Here is a 22,092-nt window from a genome sequence, read left to right as displayed (position 1 = left end):
AATTAAATATTTTTATAATTATAAGTAATAATATTCTTAATTTTCATTCATATGAAAATATAACGTTTCCACCTTTTAGATGTTAAATTACTCTCATATATACATATATTCAAATAATATAATATTCACATGTAGCCAAACACCGGAAATTATAACTTCCAATATTATTTTTTTGGTGTGATTCTAATAAGCAAATCCTTTCCTTTATTTATAATTTCACCAAGTGAAAAATATTACAGTATTATTTTAATTTAAACAACAATATTTAACTATATGTTGGAGCATATGGGTAATCTCACACAGGATAAATACAACTAACTAAACGAGTATATAATGTGAATGGTGAAGCAATAAAAAAAATGATTAGGTCATTTTGTGTTAAAGGTAAGCCCAACTCATTATAAGTTTAATATTAAATACATAATTGAATTGAATTTGATTAATTTACTCCTATGGTTAAAATCTCAATACTATATACGAAAATAAAACATAGGAGTGAATTTGTCACCACTACTTATAAATTTTAAGTAATAAAAATAAATTTTTACCAAAAAAAAAAATTTTGATGAAAGATAAACTCAAGTGAATTTTTATAATTTCTTTAAGTTAAAAAGTGTTAAAATAATTATTTAATGAAAGATAAACACAAGAGAATTTTTAATTCAACAATATAAAATAATTTATCATAATCTGAACATTTCCAAAACATGACGATTTATAAATACAATGCACCGGTGCAGGGATAGAGAAAATGACTACATATTGTATTATAAAATATCAAAACGAAAATTAAAAAAAAAAATCATATTTTTCACGGTGCATATTAGACTTCAAAATAATTTATTCTTTAATTATTAGTATTAAATTTATTTAGTTATAATAATAACAGATTACGATACTGACATTAGTCTGTAAAATAATTAGTTATGGAAAACAATACTAATAATTTGAAAGAGTTGCTATATATTCCGAAAAGACCACCGCGCATTAAAACGTGTAAACGATACAGCTATACGATTCCTTGATCCGCTGAAGATCCACCCAACCAAACAGAACAAATAAGGGTAATTTCGGGAATACACCAGCTAATGGCCACCTGAACTCAAAACAACCTTCCAAGTTACAACCCAACAAATAACAAGCTGCCGCTTATAAAAACAAAAGGCTTGCTGCTGAAATCCCGTCCCGTGCGTTCTCCTGGGTTAGGTTGCCAACTATCTCCACCGATTTCGGTTTCCGTAACCCTTGGACCATGGAACCACGGGCTCAACAACCGCCGCGATCATCTCCTCCGGCGAGAACCCCATCCACCACACTCGCCAGAACTCCCTCCGCCACCCTCCCCACCACCCTTCTCAATAGGTATGAACTTGTTAGATTATTGGGTCGCGGCAGCTTTGCAAAGGTTTATTCTGCTCGTTCATTGGTGGACAACAATATGGTGGCGATCAAAATAATTGATAAAACAAAGACGGTGGATGCTGCGATGGAGCCCCGGATCATATGTGAGATCTCCGCCATGCGACGCCTTCAACATCATCCTAATATTCTTAAAATACATGAAGTGATGGCTACCAAGACTAAAATTTACTTGGTAATGGAGCTTGCCCTAGGCGGCGAGCTGTTCTCCAAAGTTCTCCAGCGTGGCAAACTAAAAGAATCTAAGGCTCGCTGGTTCTTTCAACAGCTCGTCTCAGCTCTCCATTTTTGCCACCAGAATGGAGTCGCTCACCGTGACGTTAAGCCTCAGAATCTTCTCCTCGACGAAAATGGTAATCTTAAAGTATCTGATTTCGGTCTGTCGGCGTTGGCTGAGATCCAAAACGACAGCTGTGTCCTCCAGACGGCTTGTGGAACACCAGCTTTCACGGCGCCGGAGGTGATGGCACGGCGGGGTTACGAGGGTCCGAAAGTGGATGCGTGGTCTTGTGGAGTAATTCTCTTCTTTCTGCTGTCAGCTAAGTTGCCGTTTGATGATAGTAATCTCGCAGTCATGTATAAGAAAATTCATAAAAGAGACTATCAAATGCCTACTCCAATCTCAAAATCAGCTAAATCGATCATAACACAGCTTCTTGACCCGAATCCCACTACCAGAATGAGCATAGAACAGCTAATGAATCATTCCTGGTTCATGAAAAACTATGAGTTACCAACTCAAAGTAGCGTTTTCGAATTGGAAAATAACAAATTTTTTAAATTTGATAACTCGGGTGTTAATGCATTTGATATAATATCCTTATCTTCAGGGTTGGATCTATCAGGGCTTTTTGAGGCTACAAATAGAACAGAAAAGAGATTTACTTCAGCGGAGAAGGTGGAAAGAATTATGGAGAGGGTAAGAGAGGTTGGTGGAGGACTAGGGTATAGAATTGAGGAAGGGAAGGGTGGAGCAATTGGGCTAGGGAAAGGTCGAGTAGTTTTGGTGTTTGAAGTGTTGGAGATAGCAGAGAGGCTAATGGTGGTGGAAGTTAAGGTGGTGGGTGTTGGTTGTGGTGGTGGTGGGTTAGAGTTTGAGGAGGATGAATGGGGGCAGTTGAAGGATGGGCTTCAAGATGTTGTTCTTCAATGGCATAATTGACACGGTACGAAATAATAGAGTGTATGCTCTAATGGAAAACAAGATGATCTTTGTATATTGGAAAATTCCTTAATTTCAGTCTAGATTTTAGTTTTAAACTTGTATTAGATTTGTTTTTTGATCTTTCCTTTTCTACGTTTGTAAATTTAGTCTCGATTTTAGTTGGATTGGGATTTTACTTCTGTTTGCGTTTTTGGTTTGGCATATGGCATAAAAGCAGTACCTTTGTAACAAGAACTGCAGGTTTATGTTTCAGTAACCATAAAAGCTTTGTTTGATATAAATAATGTGGCTTCCGTGTCAAGGTTCAACTACCATCCAATTTGTGACGCATAAGCTTGTCTGATCTCCATTATTGGTGCTACATACTGTTGGCTTGACAAGACTCAAGATTTCTTTGTATGGAACAGAAATAGCTTGAAATAGCATCATGGACCTTAAATGTCTGTACAAAAATAACTCATTGGTTTTATCAATGCAATAATATACATTCATCAACTGTGGGTTCTATCAAAATGAAATAGATTCGTGAAAGCAATTAAATACAGATTCTGATTACGAAAGCAGTATACGCATCTTTATTTTCATCCATGAAAATGCAGAAAAAGGTGGGAGTACAAAGAAGGAAATATGTAGTCTACCACCTAGTTGAAAGTACAATCCACAGAGGCAATGAAATATATTCATGAAAGCAATTATAGTACAGATTATATAGATTCTGAATATACAGGTAGCTAGGTTCATCGACACTTGTATACACATTTTTATTTTCATTCATGAAAATGCACAAAATGGCGGGAGTACAAAAATGAAATGTACAATCTATCACCTAGTTTAATTATACCTACACCTAGTTTTTCCACTGAGAAATTTTGCTGAGATGTCAATTACACATCATCACTAACGTCATCATCATCTACCTCAACGACAGCAGAAAGATTCATCAACCACGCCTGCAGACCACTGTGAGGATCCTTCTTCGTCTTTGCTTTTAGCTTGCCAATGGCCTGTTTTGAGATTCCACATTTCACTAAAACTACTCCAAGAGATTTAAATGTGCAATCATCAGGCTGTATAGCAGCTGCTATCATTTCCTTGAAAGTTCCTACTGCCTCTTTGAGTTTTCCATCCAATGCATACAATCCGAGCACATTGTTATAGCTCAACAAATCAGTCAAAAGTCCCTCATTCCTCATATGTTTTGCAATTTGAATGGCTTCATCAAATCTACCAAGTCTTTTATACATGCATAACATCATTGCAAAAGTAAATTCATTTGCAACCCCTTTTCTCTTCATGCTCTCAAAAATCTCTTCTGCTTGTTTGACCATAGATTGCTCGCTGTAGAGATCTATCATACAATTTGAAGAATATACATCAGGACAAACTTCTGATGATTGAAGCAGTTTGTATGTTTCTTGTGCTTCCCTCAAGTAGCCAACTTTGGTATAGAGCTTGATCAAGGAGTTGTATATGACCGTATTTCCAGGCAAACCTGCTCTTCTCATAGCATCCACATAACTGATAGCTTCCTTTACACTTCCAGCATCAGCAAAAGCATTTATCAACACACCATAAACTATTACATCCGGCTTCACATCACAGCCAATCATCTCCTTATACAGCTTCTCTGCCATTTCTAGTTTACCCAGTTTCACAAAGCTTGAGATCACAGAACAATATTGGATGCAGTCGCTAACCAGTCCTGCCTCTTGCATCTTCTTCAGATAGCATTTTGCTTTGTCTGGCAAGTCAGCACTAGCCAAAATCTGAATCAGAGAACTATAACTACATTTATCTGGAACTACACCATGACTCTCCATACTATCAAACAAGCTACATGCTTTATCATAATTATTTGCCAAACCATATGCTTTAATCATCACATTGAACACAAGGACAGTAAGCTTGTTCTGCCCTAGACAGCAGGTAAAAACTTTTGTTGCTTCCAAAATATGTCCACGCTCCCCATATGCATCGATGCTGGCAGAATAACACTCGGAACTCATATTTCCGGTCAGATGAAATCTCCTGAACCATAACCATGACTTCTCAAGCATCTCAGCTTCAATGTACATTCTAGTCAAAGCTGATTGTGTATACTCATCAATCTCTAAACCCTTTTCATCCATTTCTGATACCAAATTTTCTGCATCATTGACCATGTGCCTTATTGAGAATGCATACAGGAGGGTACGATAACTCACAAGGTCTGGCTGTAATTTATCTTCCTTCATCCTTTTAAAGAAGCTAATTGCCATGTTTATATCATTGTGCTTAGCATGAAGGGAAATTAGAATATTATATGTCCTTGTATCAGGAAAGCATCGAAGCTCTTCCATCTTCTGCAAAAGTAAAGCCACTTCTTCAAGTTGGCCATGATTACCACAAATGTGAATCATTGTATTGAAAGTCACTGTTGTCAGCGCAATCCCTCTTCTAAGCATCTCCGCAAAAGTTTTGGAAGCTTCTTCTAGTTGCCCAGCTTTTCCATATGTATCTATCAAATTATTGTATGTGTATGAGCTCAAAGAAACATTCACTCCTGTCTCAATCTTCATTCTGGAACTTGCTTTACTGATGCCTTCATGCTTCAGAGATTCACCCATCGACCACTTCTTGAAAAAATCCTCAGCTTTTTGGAATTCCCTAGCCTTCTTGTACATTTGCACTATAGTTCCCATTGTTACCTCATCAGGTTCAATTCCTTGCTCGTTCATCTTCTGAAGCCAATAGAGTGCCTCTTCTTTAAGGCCACCTTTGCTATAGACATCAATCAATGTACCATATGTGGAATTGATAGGCAAAATCAGTTTCGCATTCATTTCATTGCACAAACATTGAAGGTGGCTCCATTGCCGTGCTTTGCCAAGAATCCTAATCATGATATTGTAATGAATCACATTCAACTCATAACAACCTTTTCTTTTAAACCACTCAAAAATCTCAAAAGCTCTTTCCCAACTACACTGCTCTTTCAAAATTATGCTCCTCTCTTTATTATTGAGTGTATCTTCCCAAGGTTTCAACGCCTCATCCAAATCTTCAATCCCATCCAAAGATTGCAAAATTGCTGGAATGCAACCGCCATAATTTGCCCATTTCGTCGAACACTTGGTGTGCACTTTCTCAATGGAACCATTACCATTCACCGCAATCAATTTAGGCCACAAACCCTTCTTTTTAGCAAATTTAGCAGCGTCGTCTGCGTTCCTCTGTTCTCTATCTGAGTTCTTTTCTAAACCCTGTTTCCGAAACTTAGGTTTATGAACAAAGGCAAATGCTTTATCACGACCATTGGACGTCTCAAGCAGTCTCTGTCCTCGAAATTTCTTGACAGAGTCAATTTTTTCTAATGGAGATAAAGAAGGTCCACTTTTTGTGGACACTGAAACTCCAACATTTGGTGAGGTTCTGGTAGTGGAGCTCGATATGAATAAGTAATTGCTATCTAAATATAGCTTCAAATACATTCTTCTTCTTTTTCTGAAATGGGTACGGAAGAGAAATCTAATATTCTTGAAGTTAGGTATTCAAGAATTTAACAGCATTGGGTAATCAAATCTTCAAATGTTAGGATGAACATCTATGTCGACTCAAAGTAAATCACATAAGCTCTTCTAGTTCTAGTTAATCAAGTTATCCAACATTTTTCTAGCAGTTTATGAAGACCCGAACGAGTTGATAAATGAATTTTCATTTCGGAAAATTATCATTTAGTCCTTTTTAATTTGATAAAACTAACTATCTCATTCCTATAATTTTCAAAAAATAACTAACGGGTCGTTGCGTATTAAAACTATATAACATTATAAAGACATTCATCTATTTTTAAAAATATAAGGACTTAATAGTTAGTTTTACTAACAAAAAGGATCGAATAGTAATTTTCTTCCTTTTTTTCTGTTAAAAAATTTGACGGACGACGTTAGTGTTGGGGTCCTTGTTTCCCTAAGGGATGTCTTGTACGTTTCCCGTTTAACACACGTGGGCTTCGAATTTTACTTGGAAGATTTAGAAATTTTACTTCCAAAACCTTTTTTTGAATATTGGGAACGGAAGAATTCAAATTTGAATATATTATCATAATGCAATTAGCAATAGATTATGCCTTAGTGTGTAAATAAAAAATCATATTTAGTATTTATAAGTTTTAATATGAAAGAAATTATGTCACTTTCTACGATATGATTTTGAGTGTGGAGATGTAACTTCATTTTTCTACCCATCAATGCATAGTAACCGAAACAGGAAATATCACTTATTAATATAAGAAATGCAAACTTCCACAATGGATGTGGATATATTGATCAAAGAAAAAAAGAAGTTTACAAGTGGATTTGATCCTCAATCTCTGTAATGGTTAGTACATTTTGTCTGTAAATGCATTCATTTGCAGTATTTCTTGAACCACACTCCAATGTTTAGGAAGCTTTCGAAGTCCGATTGTGGTCTGCAGAAAAAGAACATGTATCAAGCGTCAATCAGACAAATTAACATGGGGATTTGGCTTTAGTCATTTCTCTGTTCACTAGGACGCATAAGAATTTTGTGGCACATATTTACCTCTCGATTCCATGAACATCATTAGGAAACATGATGATTTTGACATCAACTCCTCTCTCTTTCAATGCCCGTGCATACTACACATTCAAAGATCGAAGTCATCAATTGATCGTATTATGAGAAATATTACATCCAGAAAATTCCCCCTACCCATGTTTGTGATTTTGAATCTTGTTATCATGGCAATGAAGATGTGTGATCATCCATGCTTTAGAAACAATAATCAAACCGAAAAATTAAAGTAAATTGTCAACCATGAAAATACTTGAAAAGGGTAAGTTATCTTACTTGCAAGCCGTTAGACATGGGAACTCGAAGATCCTGCGCACCTATAAGAAAGATTGTCGGTGCTTTGACCTGCATGGATCATAAAATATCAAGGTTCAACAGCCAAATTCTTGGTTAAAGTATGAACAGTTAGTCCCACTGTTAAACAAGTATGATAATCCAAAATACATGCATCATTGTTCTTTAAGGGAAAAGAAGTTGCGAATTTCAGAATTCCTGACTGAAGAAAGCAAGGTCATTATTACAGCCACTTCAGCTGCATAGTGGGGAAGTAGTCCAAATAATTCACGATAAATAAAAAAAAAAAAAAGAAATTTGTTTGCCATGCCAAGAAGGCTGAAATTCTTTATTCCAAAAACCTTTTGTTTTTCCTTCACAAAAAATGTTTTGCTCAAACCATAGACCAAAAGCACTGACTTTCACATGTTATAGCATTGGTGCACCCTACTTGTATCAATGCAATACATTCGTAGACATAATTGCCAATTAGCACAAATGCTGTAAGCCAATAGCATGCAGTTGCATCTTTGTGAATCTAGCTAATAGTAGGCACTAAAGTTGTACACCGGGAATAACCAAGCTCGCGGAATTCATTTTTACAATACATTTTGAAAACTAACTTTTTTTAGTTTATTTTATTTGGAGTTGGGCCATCATATACCTTTTTATTATTAGTTCTTCCAAAAGGAGCACCAGCATTAGCTATAAAACATCATAGTAGAAACTGGTCCAGAGTACCTTTGCAATGTGTGATATGGGAGACTTGCTGTGAAAAAGAGCCAGGTCTTCCACTGAAGGTGCTTCTGTAAATTTATTTTTTCCCTTAGTCCCATATGTTTCCACGTAGCACCAATCAGGGATGTCTGTTGTGCCAACCATTGATGCAAGATTACAAACAGGATTTCTTGCTGCTGCTGCAACGAACTTGTCAGGTGCCTGTGGAAAGTTAGAGAGAAATATCTCCACTTCAGAAGACATCCCTGCTATATCATATGAGGAAAATTGACTAATTAGGATATATTGGAATTATCGTGGTATAAACTAGTCTACCTGGCCAATTAAGTGTGTTGTAAGGAAGCCACCATGGGAACCCCCAAGCACAGCAATGCTAGATGGGCGAGCAAGACCAATTTCAATGACATGATCTATAGCTGTAAGTACATCATTTACATCCTGTTGATAATAAGCTAACAAGATGTCAGGATCCACCGCAAATCCCATGCTACAGACTCAGTGAATTTTATCTAAAGATACAAATTTGGACTTTGTTAGATAAAGAATAAAGAAGGGAAAAAATGGTGGCAGGAAAGCAGACCTTGTCCTGAAACTACTTTTACACAATTAAGAACAACATGTGTGTGTGCGCGTGCACGCATGAGAGAGAGAGAGCAAGAGAGATGAAAAAGATAAAAACAGGAGGAAGTGAAGAAATCACGAGTACCCTCCTATAGAAACAAAAAGGGGTCTTAAGGAAATAAAACCCAATTGACGCAAAGAAGCCTCAGCTTCAATTTTAAAGAAGCAAGCACCTGGGATCCAACTTTCCCTGGAAGAGATTGCAATGCTTCCTCACCAAATCCTAACGAACCTCTGAGATAAATTACATTGTTAGAAAATGATTAAGTAAACATCAATGTAGGCCATAAGTTGGTAATATGAGTTCATAATTAAAAGTGACTTCTGAATAATGCAAAGGAGAAAACAAGCAGGGCTCAAATGAACTTTACAGTGTTTTCTGATTATATAAGTAACAGCAATTAGCAAATAAATTGTACTTTTGAGCACATATTTTGCAAGCAAAAAAAATTTCTGTGGAAACAACTTAAGATATTTAGCTGCATATTGAAAAGTCATGGAATGGTAGTAGATGTATTAAGACAATCACAAAAATTTCATTCCACAAAGCACGGCAGACTCTCCTGGAGCATAATGAAATGTGATTAAACTTAAAAAGAAGTTCAAGACTTTTTCTTACCTGTAATTCACAATCAACAAGCTAAAACCTATAGAAGAGAGAAATGCCAAAGACTTTGAGAAGCTTGACACAGAGACGGAATGTGGACCTCCGTGAAGCATTACTATCAGGGGATCAGAAGCACCATTCTTCTCAGAATTGGAAGATACAAATATAACTTCAAAAGGTTTGGTAGCACCTGAGGAGATATATGTATATACAATCAATTCTATCAACATGGAAAAGGAACTATGCTTGCTACTCACATTGCAAAGATATAATTTATGCTCATGTAGGAAGTATAATTTATATTTTGCTTTATCTTTATAAGATCTGTTCAACTCTAGCATAGGATGTATAATTTATATTTCTGCTTCTGTTAGGCCATACTAAAGGAAAATGATAGAATCGCAGATATAGATACTTTATACTCTTTTTGGATACATGAGAAATGTTTCAAAACATGAAGGAAGATGTCCAGTTTTGTTTTTCATATAAGATCAATCCAACCACAGAAACACCATTATCTTTTCTTTCCATTAAATAATTCATGAATTTGACCAGTTTCAATGTACTTTTCTCTGAACCAGTGTTCAGATTACAGAGACAAACTGGACGCGATGAATAAGATTCATAATCCACATATTCTTTAGCATTTGAATTGCTTTCTTACAAAACAACCAGTATAAGTACTCCCACTTCACATGCCAATTGACGTAGATCATGAATAAGTATACATGAAGCAATGTCTTTCTTTCTTCTTCTTGAGAAGGTTTTACCAAACAGTTCAAATTTTCCAGCAGCTGTTTTGATTATCACAAAGAACAAGAATGCTACATACAAAGTACTAACATCATAGGGACACATATTATGCTCTGAATGGGGTGTCAGAATTAAATTAATATTAGGATGCATCAGAAATATGATACCTATCTTTGCGTCAATTGGTTAAAGACAGAACTCAAATTGCATACAGTACCTTTTGCCAGGCAACTGGAAACATCCTTGACTGGAATCTTCAATATATCGAACTGACGAGACAAGAGCAGTGATCTAACCTATGTCAAGAAGGGGAAAATGTAATTAAAGGATCATCTATATGTGACAAGAAATGTATGGCATACTGTATGAAAGCTAGTAATACATACTTTCTCAGAGCATCTGGATATTGGGCTTGAGACATCTGACCAACTCCATGTGGCATTTTTAGTTGCTTTCTCAATGAGAAAACCATACCTGATTCCAGGCACATCCACTGGACTGCTAGACACTGGCAGAACAGAAAAAAAAAAGGAAATCCTTTCTTTCAGTTCCTTTTACTTCAATAGGACCTTAAATAAGGAACCCAGCATTGGGCTTTACCAGCAATAATGTTGTCCCCATCCAGAGCAAGAAGATTCCATGAAAATTTTGAGTCAGAAGGACTAATGCGCTTCAAATCCCCACTGTAGTTTGACAATCGTACCATGAATTTAATTATTGAACAAGATTGTTACCATTAGAGATCATCCACATTGGAAAACAGATTACTCCTAGCATTTACCTTAACACATTCACAGAAAGTAAAACTTGACTGCTGTGCCACACTGAAGATAAAATCATAGTACATCCATCTGAAAGCCATGGATTTCTGAGAAAACCTGAACAATAAAGCCCAGGAAAACCACCATCCTCTGCATACTGCACAACAGGAATCTGCAAGAATTATGGAAGATGACTGTCAGTAAAATATCTTCTTGTCTATAGACAAAATACTTCATTGCAAGAATAGAGCTTTTCTTGCTATCCTCAGAAAAGGGCAAAAATCGTACAAAGTTCAATGGTGAGAGTAATGGAGAAAGGTCCTTGAGCTACTGTATACTTCCATTTCCCTTTATTTGATAATTCAAAGGTGAGATTTCAATAAAGCTGTGCGGGTTCCATACAAAGATAAAAGTAAATATTTTTCCTTTGAAAAAAACAGCATGAATTACAAGTTTCATAATTGAGCAGCTGATGTCAATTGTACCTTGCCACTCTCCAGAGAAAGAAGGTATGCATTGCCATCGATTAATAAATATGATATCAATCGTCACTATATGCAAATGTCTACTTATAATATGTTTAATATCCCAGAAATACAACAAACCCTTTTCCCAGCCAAATAAAAAGGGACAGAGAGAGAAACACAAGCCAAACAAAATTTTCTGATTCTGATTACTTGTTACGTGAGCTCATAAAGCGAAGTAAGTGCCTAATCAAACATAAAGAAATCAATAATTATAACTTTCTCATGCACGTACAAGAAACCAAGCAATTACACATGAAATTAGTAATCTTAAAGTAGACCAATTGAATTCACCGAATTTAAATTAAAAGATAAAACATGAAGGGCTCACCACATCAGCAACTTTTGCAGCTGAGCTCAACTGTCTGTTGACTGGCCATTCAATTTTGTGAAGTGAATCTGTTGCTGAATGCGCCCCAGAATCTACAGAAGTTTTTGCAGACATAAACACAAGGAACCTTCCATCTGGACTAGATATGGGAAACAGACATATGCATGATAAATTAGCAATCAGCTAGAAGGACGTTAATTAAATTATATTTATCTTATAAAGTAAATCAGTTGCTGAATGCATCTGAATTTATAGCAAAGTAAAATATAGGGGACCTTCCTCACATGCCATGATGTGAAAAAGACATACATGATATACTTACATGCAATCAGCTGGAAGTATGCTGTTGAACATAGAAATACTTCAAATATTGAGAAAAGTTATGACTATACACATTGCCTAAAAAATAATTGTAGGAAGAATTTGTAAACTATAAATTCAAAGAAGAAATCACATGAAAATCCATCAACTTAGAATACATTGAGAAGAGAGAAAGGATGATAGGAATAAGTATAGCGTGACATTATATAATCCAGTCCCAATCACATTGTAGGAGTTCTGACACAAAGAAATGGGTTGAAAAGGATAAGGTTTTATTGTCTACATTGAAGTCCCCATACCAAGCCTTAGAGTGGCATACCTGAACAATGGAAAGAAGGCACTACTTATGCTTTGAGTTAGATTGATCACAGGGGAACCTTCGTTGGGATTATCTCTGGAATATTACAATAAATAAGAAGTTAAACATATGCCACAGGTGGAAAACTTCACCTCCTTGAAATTATTCACAAGCAAAAAGCTGCATTATATGAGCACTTCAAAAACAAGTAACCCACTTGAATTCAGATTTATTGGTCTCTGATTTATAAACTGGAGATTGGACTGCATATAATGCACAAGGCCTATTATAGCAGTATTTTATGCCAAGCTTTCTTGGATCCGATGACCAACCAACAAAAACTAAATACTGATATGCTTCAGTTGATGGAGCCCAAACAACTTGGCCAATGCTCAAGGACTTTGCAATTCCTTTAACAGGTTGTACTTCTCCGCTGTTGCAAAGTAAGGCAAGTTTTGAATAAAGGCTTGGAGATGCAAATATAAACTATAATTTACCTTACGACAACGCAAAGCACAATAAATATCAGAAGTACAACACCTGGTAGTGCTAATGACAAAGACCGCAGGCTGCCTTTTTCCTGCGTAAGTCTCTCCCCAATCCTCCTCCCATTCCCCTTGACCTTTCCAGCTACTACAGTCCTTATCTGTGGACGCACTGCTATTTTTGTAGCCCAGACTACTAAATGTAGGCTTGGATGGAGATGGTTCCTCAGCAACATAAGCAATGAATGTTTCATCAGAGTTCCAAGATATTCCCTCAAACCTATACAATAAAAGAAACTCAACATTTGAACGATGTGAAAAATATCACAAAAGAAGTGCTACTACAACTATTGCTCCTATCACCAGCTCAACTTCAGCAGTTATCGCGCTTAAAATTGATTGACTTCCACAACTAAAAGACATGGATATACCGAGAGAAAAGTACAGCAGCTTATCAATAAATACTAGATGGAGGGACCAATGAAAAACTAGATTTACATGCTTACCATCCATCAGTATATACTGAACCATGAACAGATTGGGGGATCTGGAATTCCTTTTCCACTTGACCCTGGCTCCAGATTTCAAAGTGAGTGGGAGATTCATTTTCAGGATTTCGGATTACAAGAAGCTGTGAACCAGATGGTGATGGAACTATTGTAGACACACCAGCCATCTCAATGGGAAACGGGGCCCACTGAAAGTTCACAGAACTGGTACTCTCTTTTGAAATAGTAGAAGATAAAATAAATTTCCTCTTCTTGTTAGCCAGAAGATTCGGCTGGCTGATCGAGAAAATTGCCTTGGAGCCCATTCCTGTGCCAAATGTTTTGCATCTAAGTAATTAATGACAGACACAATGGAGTGAACGGTAACCCAGAAAAAAATGCGAAGTTAAGAAAATAAAATCATACCGCTGGTACACTTAAAAGTCCATGCCTTGTCAATACTGGAAATGCTAGTGAACTCTTGAAGCAACTTGGACTGGGAAGCATACTCTTCCACAGTACTTGCATCTATTCCAAGTGGCAGGACATCTTTTGAAGCATCCATGGCCGGAATGGTAAAAAATCTTTTACTACAAATCAATAAGAAAATCAAAACAATAGAACTCAAAGTAAACAACGCTGGAAATGGACATGAATTATCCGATCAGAAACAAAAATATAAATTTGTAAGTGAGAAAGTATAAAACTGCCATACGAAAAAAGATTTGAGAAGATCAGTGTCTAGAAATCTAAAAATTACGTAAAAAGCTCTCCCACACACACTCTCTCTACAAATAATAATAATAATAACAAACCAAAGGATGTCCAATTGCGAAAGAAGCAACATAAACAATAGAGCTAGAAAAACAGAAAGCAGGGGAAGAAAAATTTAGTGACTGCCATAAAAGAATTCCGACATAAGTGAATCTTTTTTGTATATGAACCTAAAGCCAGTTCCAATAATTTCTTTTTCTTTTTGATGCAGGTCAGCTTTAATAATTTTCTCATTGCATATATATTTCCAGGTTCACAGCTTTAATATATGATTAGGCTGCTTAAAAACAAATCATTTCATTTCAATCTCAACAAAAAGGTATGAAATTTTACTCTCCATTAAGATTGCAATACATGTTCTTCTCCATTAATGAGAACATATTTAATTCTTTATAAAAAATTTGAAGAAAATCAAATTCCTCAATCAAACCAAAAAAAAAAAAAAAAAAAACAAAATTAACGAGTTCGAAATAGAAATATCTATCGAGTAGCAGCTTAATAAAAAGAAACAGAAACTAGTTTCTCTGCAACAGGCGATGAGAATAGATTCAACGCAATGTAATGAAGAGGAAAAGAGAAATGAATCGCTTACATGGAAAAAGAGAGAGGAGACCTGAGTGGGAGAATGAGTATAGGAGACTGAGAAGAGATAAGAGGAGGGAACAAAGGAAGAAGAAATTTCGGGCAGCAAGCCCAATCACGTCTGGTGATAGAGTGTTGTTGCAACATGTATCGCCTTGCCATTTGTAGATTCCCGTCCGTAGATTTTTCATTTTACAAATAAAAAGAAAAAAAAAAAAAATTCTCGATGCTCAATTATTGGATAGAATAAATATTTCTAAACCGTAAACAATATTAGCTTTTGCTATTACGTCATGGATAAAAATATTCACTGGTCAAATAATATAATTTGAGAAAAATAGTCGTAATTGTTTCTATTTTACTTTTCTTTTCGTGAAAAAAATATCAATTTCCTTATTTGTATTAAATTGATAACTAAGTATTATTAAGCGATTTTTCTAAATGAAATAAATTTAAATCTCATATTGAATTGTTTAACTTCGATTTTGCAATTATCTAATTGGTCAAATTGTATATAAATTACTTTTTATAAAAAAATAATAATAAATAAAAATTACAATTGATTGTTGATAATTTTATAGCATCCTATATGGAGGTAATTGATATTTGAAAAATCCATTTTGTCCCGTGATCTATATTGTTCATCTAATATTGTTTTTGAAAATTGGAATATTCCATGTCATCAATTATTTTCCATTTTTCTTTTTTACTTGTCTTAGCATATATTCCTTTTTTTTTATTCATTTTGTCGATTCTTACCACCGATTTCATCGATAATAGTGTCACGATTCACAATAGCATTATAAACCAATGAAGCCATGCCGACCTCTGGTTGGAATCGAGTTCTAACTCGTTTATAATTTACAGTTAAAAAAAGTTTTTTATAGTATAAGTTCAAATTTAATTTATTAAATTTATCGAATAAGTTCAAATAAATTTTCCCTCTAAAAACTTAAGAGCAGCTTAATGTATTTACATCTTTAACCATGACCTTCACAATCATTGGCCACCATATTGGCAAATGAATTTGGCGAGCCTATGGATTTGACCCTCAGTAAAATGTTACTGATAATTAGTAGAGTATTTTGAAGTACCTGTCGTTTATTGTTGAACATTTTGTTCACTTGAAACGACTAAACCTTTGAATGCGAGAGAGTATGTCGTACTGAGAGTAAATATTTATCGTTTAGGACAGCAAAGTTATTCCAATCGAATAAAAGTGACACGAAGTTGGTGCATTTTCATCGTGACCACCAATGAGAAATTACCACGTTTCCAAAAGGAGCATTTGAAGAGGGAAAAAATAAAAGGCGGGCATTAAAAGGCTAAACAAACAGAAAAGAGATAAGGCAAAATATGGCAGTTAGTTCTTCAATCTCAGTTCTCTTGGCAAATCCAGTGCCCAGAATCTGCTCCTGCAAAATTGAAACTGGGATTAGGGTTTTGAATCACAAAACGCTGAAGTTTTATGAGAGGTTAGGCAGTCGATTTAACTCAACAAGGCTAAATGCAGCTGGATTGTCTGAGATAGAACCTGATCTAAACGAAGATCCAGTTGACCGTTGGGCCACTCCCAGTATTGACCCTGTACATCTTATTTCCTCTTCTTCTTGTAAATTAAATATGTGTTTGCAGTGTATTAGGTTATAGTGCTCTAATACACTATTTTAAAATCCAGGACGATTTTATATATGGAGAGTATGATGGTCATCACACCTACTTCGAAGGCGAAGAGAAGAGTAAGCTTTTTAGGGCCAAATTTTTTGTAGCGGTTTCTCTTTGATTTTGAGTTAACAGATTGCTTATGCAATTGGAATATGGGGTTTCTATTGGAGTGTGTTTGGACCTTTTACACTGTTGCGAAGGAATTGAACCTTTTTTTTTTTGGTTGATTTTTTTCAATCAGGAACATTTTGGGAATTAATTGCAGAAGATTATAATGCAGTAGAACCTCCAACTGGTTTTCAGGGTATGACTGACTGACCATCACAATTTTTTTTGTCGTTTGGTTCACACTCTGTCTCCACGTTCAGGTAAAATTCACCTGGAAATGCAATATACTTCCGCTATCCAACCACTTGTCGATCATCTATCACAGACATTTTGATAATATTGTGACACTACAGTAGATTAAAGACGATAAATTTTTTAATTATGTTTTTGCAGGGGTTATTTCATGGCTTTTCCTTCCAGCAGTTGCAGCTGGAATGTATTTCGACGTGCCGGTAAATTTAAATTTCTTTAGTGCAAAATTTAATTGTTAAATCAAAAGCCAACAATTGACTTCAGGAAAATCTTGTTTTGCTATGACTGAGATAGTTTTTATGTGATATCTTGTGATTTAGGGGGAGTATCTATACATTGGAGCAGCTTTGTTTACAATAGTATTTTGCATAATAGAGATGGATAAGCCAGACAAGCCTCACAATTTTGAACCTCAGATATATAATATGGAAAGGGGAGCTCGTGACAAGTTGATAAGTGACTATAACTCCATGAGCATCTGGGACTTCAATGAGAAATATGGAGATATCTGGGATTTCACCATAGAGAAGGATGACATAACAAAGAGATAATTCTTGGAGAAAAGAATTGTAATTATTCCATCTTGTAAGTTTTCAAGTCAAACTTGTTTATCAGCATTAATATTTGTTTAGATTAAATAAATTACGTCTTCATATCTTTGAATGATGCTATTGGAATTGCTGGAGTGGGTTAATTACAGGATGGCATTGATGAAGATCATGTTTGACATTGAGGTAGAAAATGCATTTCTGGATTTTAGATGTTGAAAAAAAAAAACAATTTGAAATTTTTATAAATGAATATATATAAATTTAGATTAAAAATAAATTTATAGACAATGTTTTACATATTTTTATTCTCCATAAGAACTCAAATAATATGCTAGTAAGATACTGTTTAGTAAAATGCTATAGATAATTTCCCACTAATAGTTTTTCAATAAAATATTGTACAGTAGTCTGTTTGAACTTGGTGGATCTGGTTTTGGGTATGAACTTTTCAAAAAGCAATTTTTTTCTTTTGGAAGCAGGTGGGTGGTTGTCAAACAAATAATCATATTTATGTGGACTTGGGAGCATCTCGATCCTTAATTGGTCGATAATTATATTCCTGATTGTAATCTTTTAGACCTCAAAACTATCTTGCTTTCCTAATTTATGCTGCAAGTATGCACCATTTTCTTAAATGAGGGGGCTTCATCAGAACTCTTCTTCCGTGATATGTGTAAGTTCTATATTAAAATCACAGGATCTTTTTAACTTCACTGTCCTTCGTCCCACTGGATAAGTGCGGTTCTGTCATTTTCTTGCTACTGGTCGAACGATCTTAATCTTAAAATTAATGATGCTGGCCCACATAACATGTGCCCCAACAAAAAGTCTGTTTGTAGAAGCTGATCTTTCCCATACGGCACGCCTCCATTTCCAAAGCCATCCCAGGATTAGATAGTAGCCAGTAAATTTCTGCCAGAAAACATTATAGCAGAAAAAATGTCAGCTGCCTCAAAACTTCAATTTTTATTTTCATCCTGCGATACAATTCAAAATCATCCAATTTGGTTCAACATGCTGGCATCACTTGCCTAACGTGTCGGGTTTTTCTCTTGACCTATTTTTAACAGTCCATCTTTGGGACTTCTTTCTTTTGATAATTTTAATTACACATGAAGGTGAAAATTATATTAAAAAAAAAAAAAAGAACAGAAATCACTGTTCTTGGTGGCCAATTCCATCCGTAGATTTATTGAGGATGACAGAAGACAAAAAAAAGGACACAGTCAAGGGTGGGATTCACCAGCTAGTGGGACCCATACCCAGTCGATGGAGAAGGTGGAAAAACAGCAACTATGTTTGACTGGAAACGTAGAACCTTGACGAGATGAGATTTTCCACCTTCAACTTCTGCTTACATGGACAGCTCTTATAAACCCAACACAGTGCACTGCGAGAAGGTCAAAGAAACAGAACCAGATCAGACCAGAAATGAGAACCAAAACTCTTCCATTCTCTTCTCTCCTCATCTTTCTTTGCTTTAATTATATTCTCAACCATTTGCAAGCGCAGCCAAGCACTGAAGGATTCACCTGCACCGTAAACCTGACTAGCTATCCATGCCAAACCTATGCCTTTTACAGAGCCATGGCTCCTGACTTCCTTGACCTGGGTTCCATTGGTGATCTTTTCTCTGTTAGCCGTCTAATGATATCAAAACCAAGTAATATCTCCTCTCCATCTTCACCTCTAATCCCTGGCCAATCTCTATTTGTCCCTTTATCATGTTCTTGCAATACTGTTAATATCACTACTGGTGTATTTTACTCTTATGCAAACCTCTCATATACAATCAAGAAAGGTGATACCTTTTACATGGTCTCTACGAATTATTTCCAAAACCTTACTACATATCAGTCGGTTGAGGTTGTGAATCCTACTCTTGTCCCGACCAATCTTTCGATAGGCCAAAACGTCATCTTTCCAATATTTTGTATGTGTCCTAATCAAACCCAGTTGCAAAATCAGGTCAATTATCTGATCTCTTATGTGTTTCAACCTTCTGATAACTTATCACTAGTTGCTTCAAGGTTTGGAGTTGAAAGACAATCTATTATAGATGTTAATGGCAACAGAACGCAACCGTTTGATACCATATTTATTCCACTCAATAAACTTCCACAATTGTCACAACCTGTAGTTGCTGCTTCTGTGTCTTCTGGGAGGAAAGAAAGGAAAGGTTTGATCGCCGGGTTGGCAGTTGGGCTTGGAATTAGTGGAATTTTGTTGATTTTGATGAGTGGGTTTTGGGTTTATAGAGAAGGTAAGTTGAAGAGGAAAGAGAGGGAAGAAGATGAGGAGGAGCGGAGGCTGCAGATGTATAGAGGAGAGAAAGGTTTAAAGGACATGGAAGCTAATTTGATGGCAGATGTTTCAGATTGCTTGGATAAGTATAGGGTTTTTAAGATAGAGGAATTGAAAGAAGCTACCGATGGTTTTAATGAGAATTTCTTGATTCAAGGGTCTGTATATAAGGCGTGCATTGAGGGTGAAGATTATGCTATCAAGAAGATGAAATGGAATGCCTATGAGGAGCTTAAGATCTTGCAGAAGGTAAAAGTCCTCTTCAAATTTATATAGTACATTATACCTTTTCACTTTTTCTTTGTTTTCTCAATTCTTATTATAGGATCAGAGTGACACAATCCTTATAGTCTTCAAAAATCTTTGCTGTTCTTAAAGATTGAGCCACTAATAATTACAAGCTATTGAATTAAAGATGATTAATTAAGATCATAAGGTCATCTATTATACTACATGGTAGCATAAACCTGGTTGCACGGGAATGTGATTAAAAATAAAGAAAAACTTGTATAAAAAACTGAATTATCCTAATAGACAAGGACATCAGTCTATGACTTCTATTAAAATTTGCAATTCTATAATTCTCATAACTAAAATAATATTTTGGTTAGGTAAAATGACCTGTCTGTTTTGTTGGTTTTAATGTTTTAAATTGTGGCATTCTATTGTTGGTATGCACCAGTTGGAAGACTTTAGTTTAAAGTTATAAATATGGCTCCGGTTTCAAATAATAGAAGGAAATTGGCATTATAGTGAGTCAGCCTGCCCCATTTCTTTGGAATGTACTATTTTGAATTACTCACACACAGATGCAAAACAATATTCAAATGTTTTTCTTGTTCTCTTCCTTTTGAAATCAAAATGAATGATTAAATAAAGTCTCTGAATGCTTCCACAGAAGTGAACTCTTCAATTATTTCCATGGCGCTTTAAGGCATATTTCAGACTATTATTATGGTGATTTGTGAGACATGAAAGCCGCAACTGGATACTGATCAGAAAAACATTAACCATCAATTGTCTCATTTATTGAAATCCTGAATTATGCTGAAAATATAGAATGGATTTAAGTCCAAAAGGGATGAAATCAAATCCCTCCTAATTTAATAATGGAATGATTTTACTGCCATTAGAGCTCCTATTATTTCTTCATATACATTTTGTTTTTAAGCTATTTTCTTTTGCTCCATCAATTGGACTGTTATCCCTTGTTGTTTGGTTTTGGAATCTTATTAGTTTATTGCCCTTTCCTTTTTCAAATTGTTAGTTGTTTTCTTTCACTGTCAAATTTTCCATGTTTTGGATTGGCACACTTCGCTGGTACAAGTCCAAAGGCCAGGTTGCCCAAAACCAAAACTTGGCAAGTGGAATAGCCAGTGCCATTGCCAATAAATCTATTTGAGTTTTAACTCATTTCTTATGTGAGCCTCTTGGAAATGATGAGCTGGTATAGGGTTTTGATCTTAAATTAAGAGGTAGCTGAGATGATAAGCCAATTTAAGAGGTGCCTAGTACCCATAAAACTTCTCTTGTAATTTCAATCTTAATTTTTAAGTTTAGATCTTAATGGTTTCTCCTTGCAACAAATTCATAATATTTTGTCTACTGAAGGTAAATCATGGCAATTTGGTGAAGCTAGAGGGATTTTGTGTAGACTCGGAGGACGCAAGTTGCTATCTAATCTATGAATACATAGAAAACGGCTCCCTTCATTCATGGCTACACAGCAAAAAGAATGAAAAGCTAAGTTGGAAAACAAGATTACGCCTCGCAATTGATGTTGCCAATGGCCTGCAATACATCCATGAGCATACTAGACCAAGGGTTGTGCACAAAGACATCAAAAGTAGCAATATTCTTTTAGACTCAACAATGAGAGCAAAAATTGCCAACTTTGGACTAGCAAAATCAGGCTGCAATGCCATAACAATGCATATTGTTGGTACTCAAGGCTACATTGCACCTGAATATCTAACTGATGGGGTAGTATCAACAAAAATGGATGTTTTCTCTTTTGGGGTGGTTTTGCTTGAGCTTATATCTGGTGAGGAGGCCATTGACGAAGAGGGTAAGCTTTTGTGGGCAAAAGCCAGCGAAATTTGGAATGGAAATGAAGAGAGAAAGGAGCATAGATTGAAGGAATTGATGGATGAGAATCTTTTAGAAGAGTCATGCTCAATGGAGAGTGTAATGAATGTTATGACCATTGCAGTTGCTTGTCTGCATAGAGATCCAACAAGGAGGCCTAGCATGGTGGATATTGTTTATGCTTTGTGTAAGAGTGATGATTTGTTTTATGACATTTCTGAAGATGGATTATCTGACCCTCAGGTGACGGCAAGATAATTTCGATAATTTTTTGGTAGTTTATGGATGTACTTAGTCGATATGTATAATAGTTGGTGCTGTATATGCATAATAATAACAAGAGCACACATTTTTCAGGCTGTATTGAATTTTGAATCTGCTGATCTTTAATGTTTTCTCTGTATTTTCT

The 22,092-nt window shown here is 35.6% G+C and overlaps 5 protein-coding genes across 7 annotated transcripts; 3 read left to right on the top strand and 2 right to left on the bottom strand.

Moving 5' to 3' along the window:
- Positions 1-1,128: 1,128 nt before the first annotated feature.
- LOC105632073 (CBL-interacting serine/threonine-protein kinase 4) lies at positions 1,129-2,892 on the top strand. The gene has a single exon (XM_012214353.4). The coding sequence runs from the start codon at positions 1,253-1,255 to the stop codon at positions 2,579-2,581; it is 1,329 nt and encodes a 442-aa protein (XP_012069743.1). The 5' UTR covers positions 1,129-1,252; the 3' UTR covers positions 2,582-2,892.
- Positions 2,893-3,226: 334 nt separating this feature from the next.
- Positions 3,227-6,312, bottom strand: LOC105632074 (Tetratricopeptide repeat (TPR)-like superfamily protein). Its single transcript, XM_012214354.4, has one exon. It carries the CDS (start codon positions 6,052-6,054, stop codon positions 3,469-3,471), a length of 2,586 nt encoding a protein of 861 aa, XP_012069744.1. The 5' UTR covers positions 6,055-6,312; the 3' UTR covers positions 3,227-3,468.
- Positions 6,313-6,851: 539 nt separating this feature from the next.
- Positions 6,852-14,884, bottom strand: AARE (acylaminoacyl-peptidase-like protein). Its single transcript, XM_012214356.4, has 18 exons — positions 14,726-14,884; positions 13,786-13,949; positions 13,378-13,687; positions 12,927-13,151; positions 12,604-12,819; positions 12,408-12,482; positions 11,768-11,906; positions 10,933-11,084; positions 10,752-10,834; positions 10,538-10,659; positions 10,369-10,447; positions 9,411-9,588; positions 8,965-9,025; positions 8,486-8,608; positions 8,174-8,371; positions 7,436-7,504; positions 7,148-7,224; positions 6,852-7,034 (listed from the first exon to the last, which is right to left on the bottom strand). The coding sequence occupies exons 1-18, from the start codon at positions 14,875-14,877 to the stop codon at positions 6,971-6,973; spliced, it is 2,487 nt and encodes an 828-aa protein (XP_012069746.1). The 5' UTR covers positions 14,878-14,884; the 3' UTR covers positions 6,852-6,970.
- Positions 14,885-16,034: 1,150 nt separating this feature from the next.
- On the top strand, positions 16,035-17,926 carry PNSB5 (NAD(P)H dehydrogenase 18). 3 transcript variants are annotated; one of them, XM_012214358.4, is made up of 6 exons: positions 16,035-16,302; positions 16,394-16,454; positions 16,622-16,684; positions 16,882-16,940; positions 17,061-17,325; positions 17,771-17,926. In XM_012214358.4, exons 1-5 carry the CDS (start codon positions 16,072-16,074, stop codon positions 17,289-17,291), a joined length of 645 nt encoding a protein of 214 aa, XP_012069748.1. In that variant the 5' UTR covers positions 16,035-16,071; the 3' UTR covers positions 17,292-17,325; positions 17,771-17,926. The 3 variants fall into 3 exon arrangements, with proteins under 3 accessions (XP_012069748.1, XP_012069749.1, XP_012069747.1); XM_012214359.4 differs by having other exon boundaries at positions 17,768-17,926; XM_012214357.4 differs by lacking the exon at positions 17,771-17,926 and having other exon boundaries at positions 17,061-17,406.
- Positions 17,927-18,573: 647 nt separating this feature from the next.
- On the top strand, positions 18,574-22,086 carry LOC105632077 (serine/threonine receptor-like kinase NFP). Its single transcript, XM_012214360.4, has 2 exons — positions 18,574-19,844; positions 21,207-22,086. Exons 1-2 carry the CDS (start codon positions 18,723-18,725, stop codon positions 21,939-21,941), a joined length of 1,857 nt encoding a protein of 618 aa, XP_012069750.1. The 5' UTR covers positions 18,574-18,722; the 3' UTR covers positions 21,942-22,086.
- Positions 22,087-22,092: the final 6 nt, after the last annotated feature.

Source organism: Jatropha curcas, chromosome 7 (assembly GCF_041381405.1).
Source record: "Jatropha curcas cultivar XTBG-Jc1 chromosome 7, XTBG_Jcur_1.0, whole genome shotgun sequence".
Taxonomy (NCBI): Eukaryota; Viridiplantae; Streptophyta; class Magnoliopsida; order Malpighiales; family Euphorbiaceae; genus Jatropha; species Jatropha curcas.
Note: the sequence above shows the minus strand (reverse complement) of the source record. Positions and strands in the feature narration are given on the sequence as shown.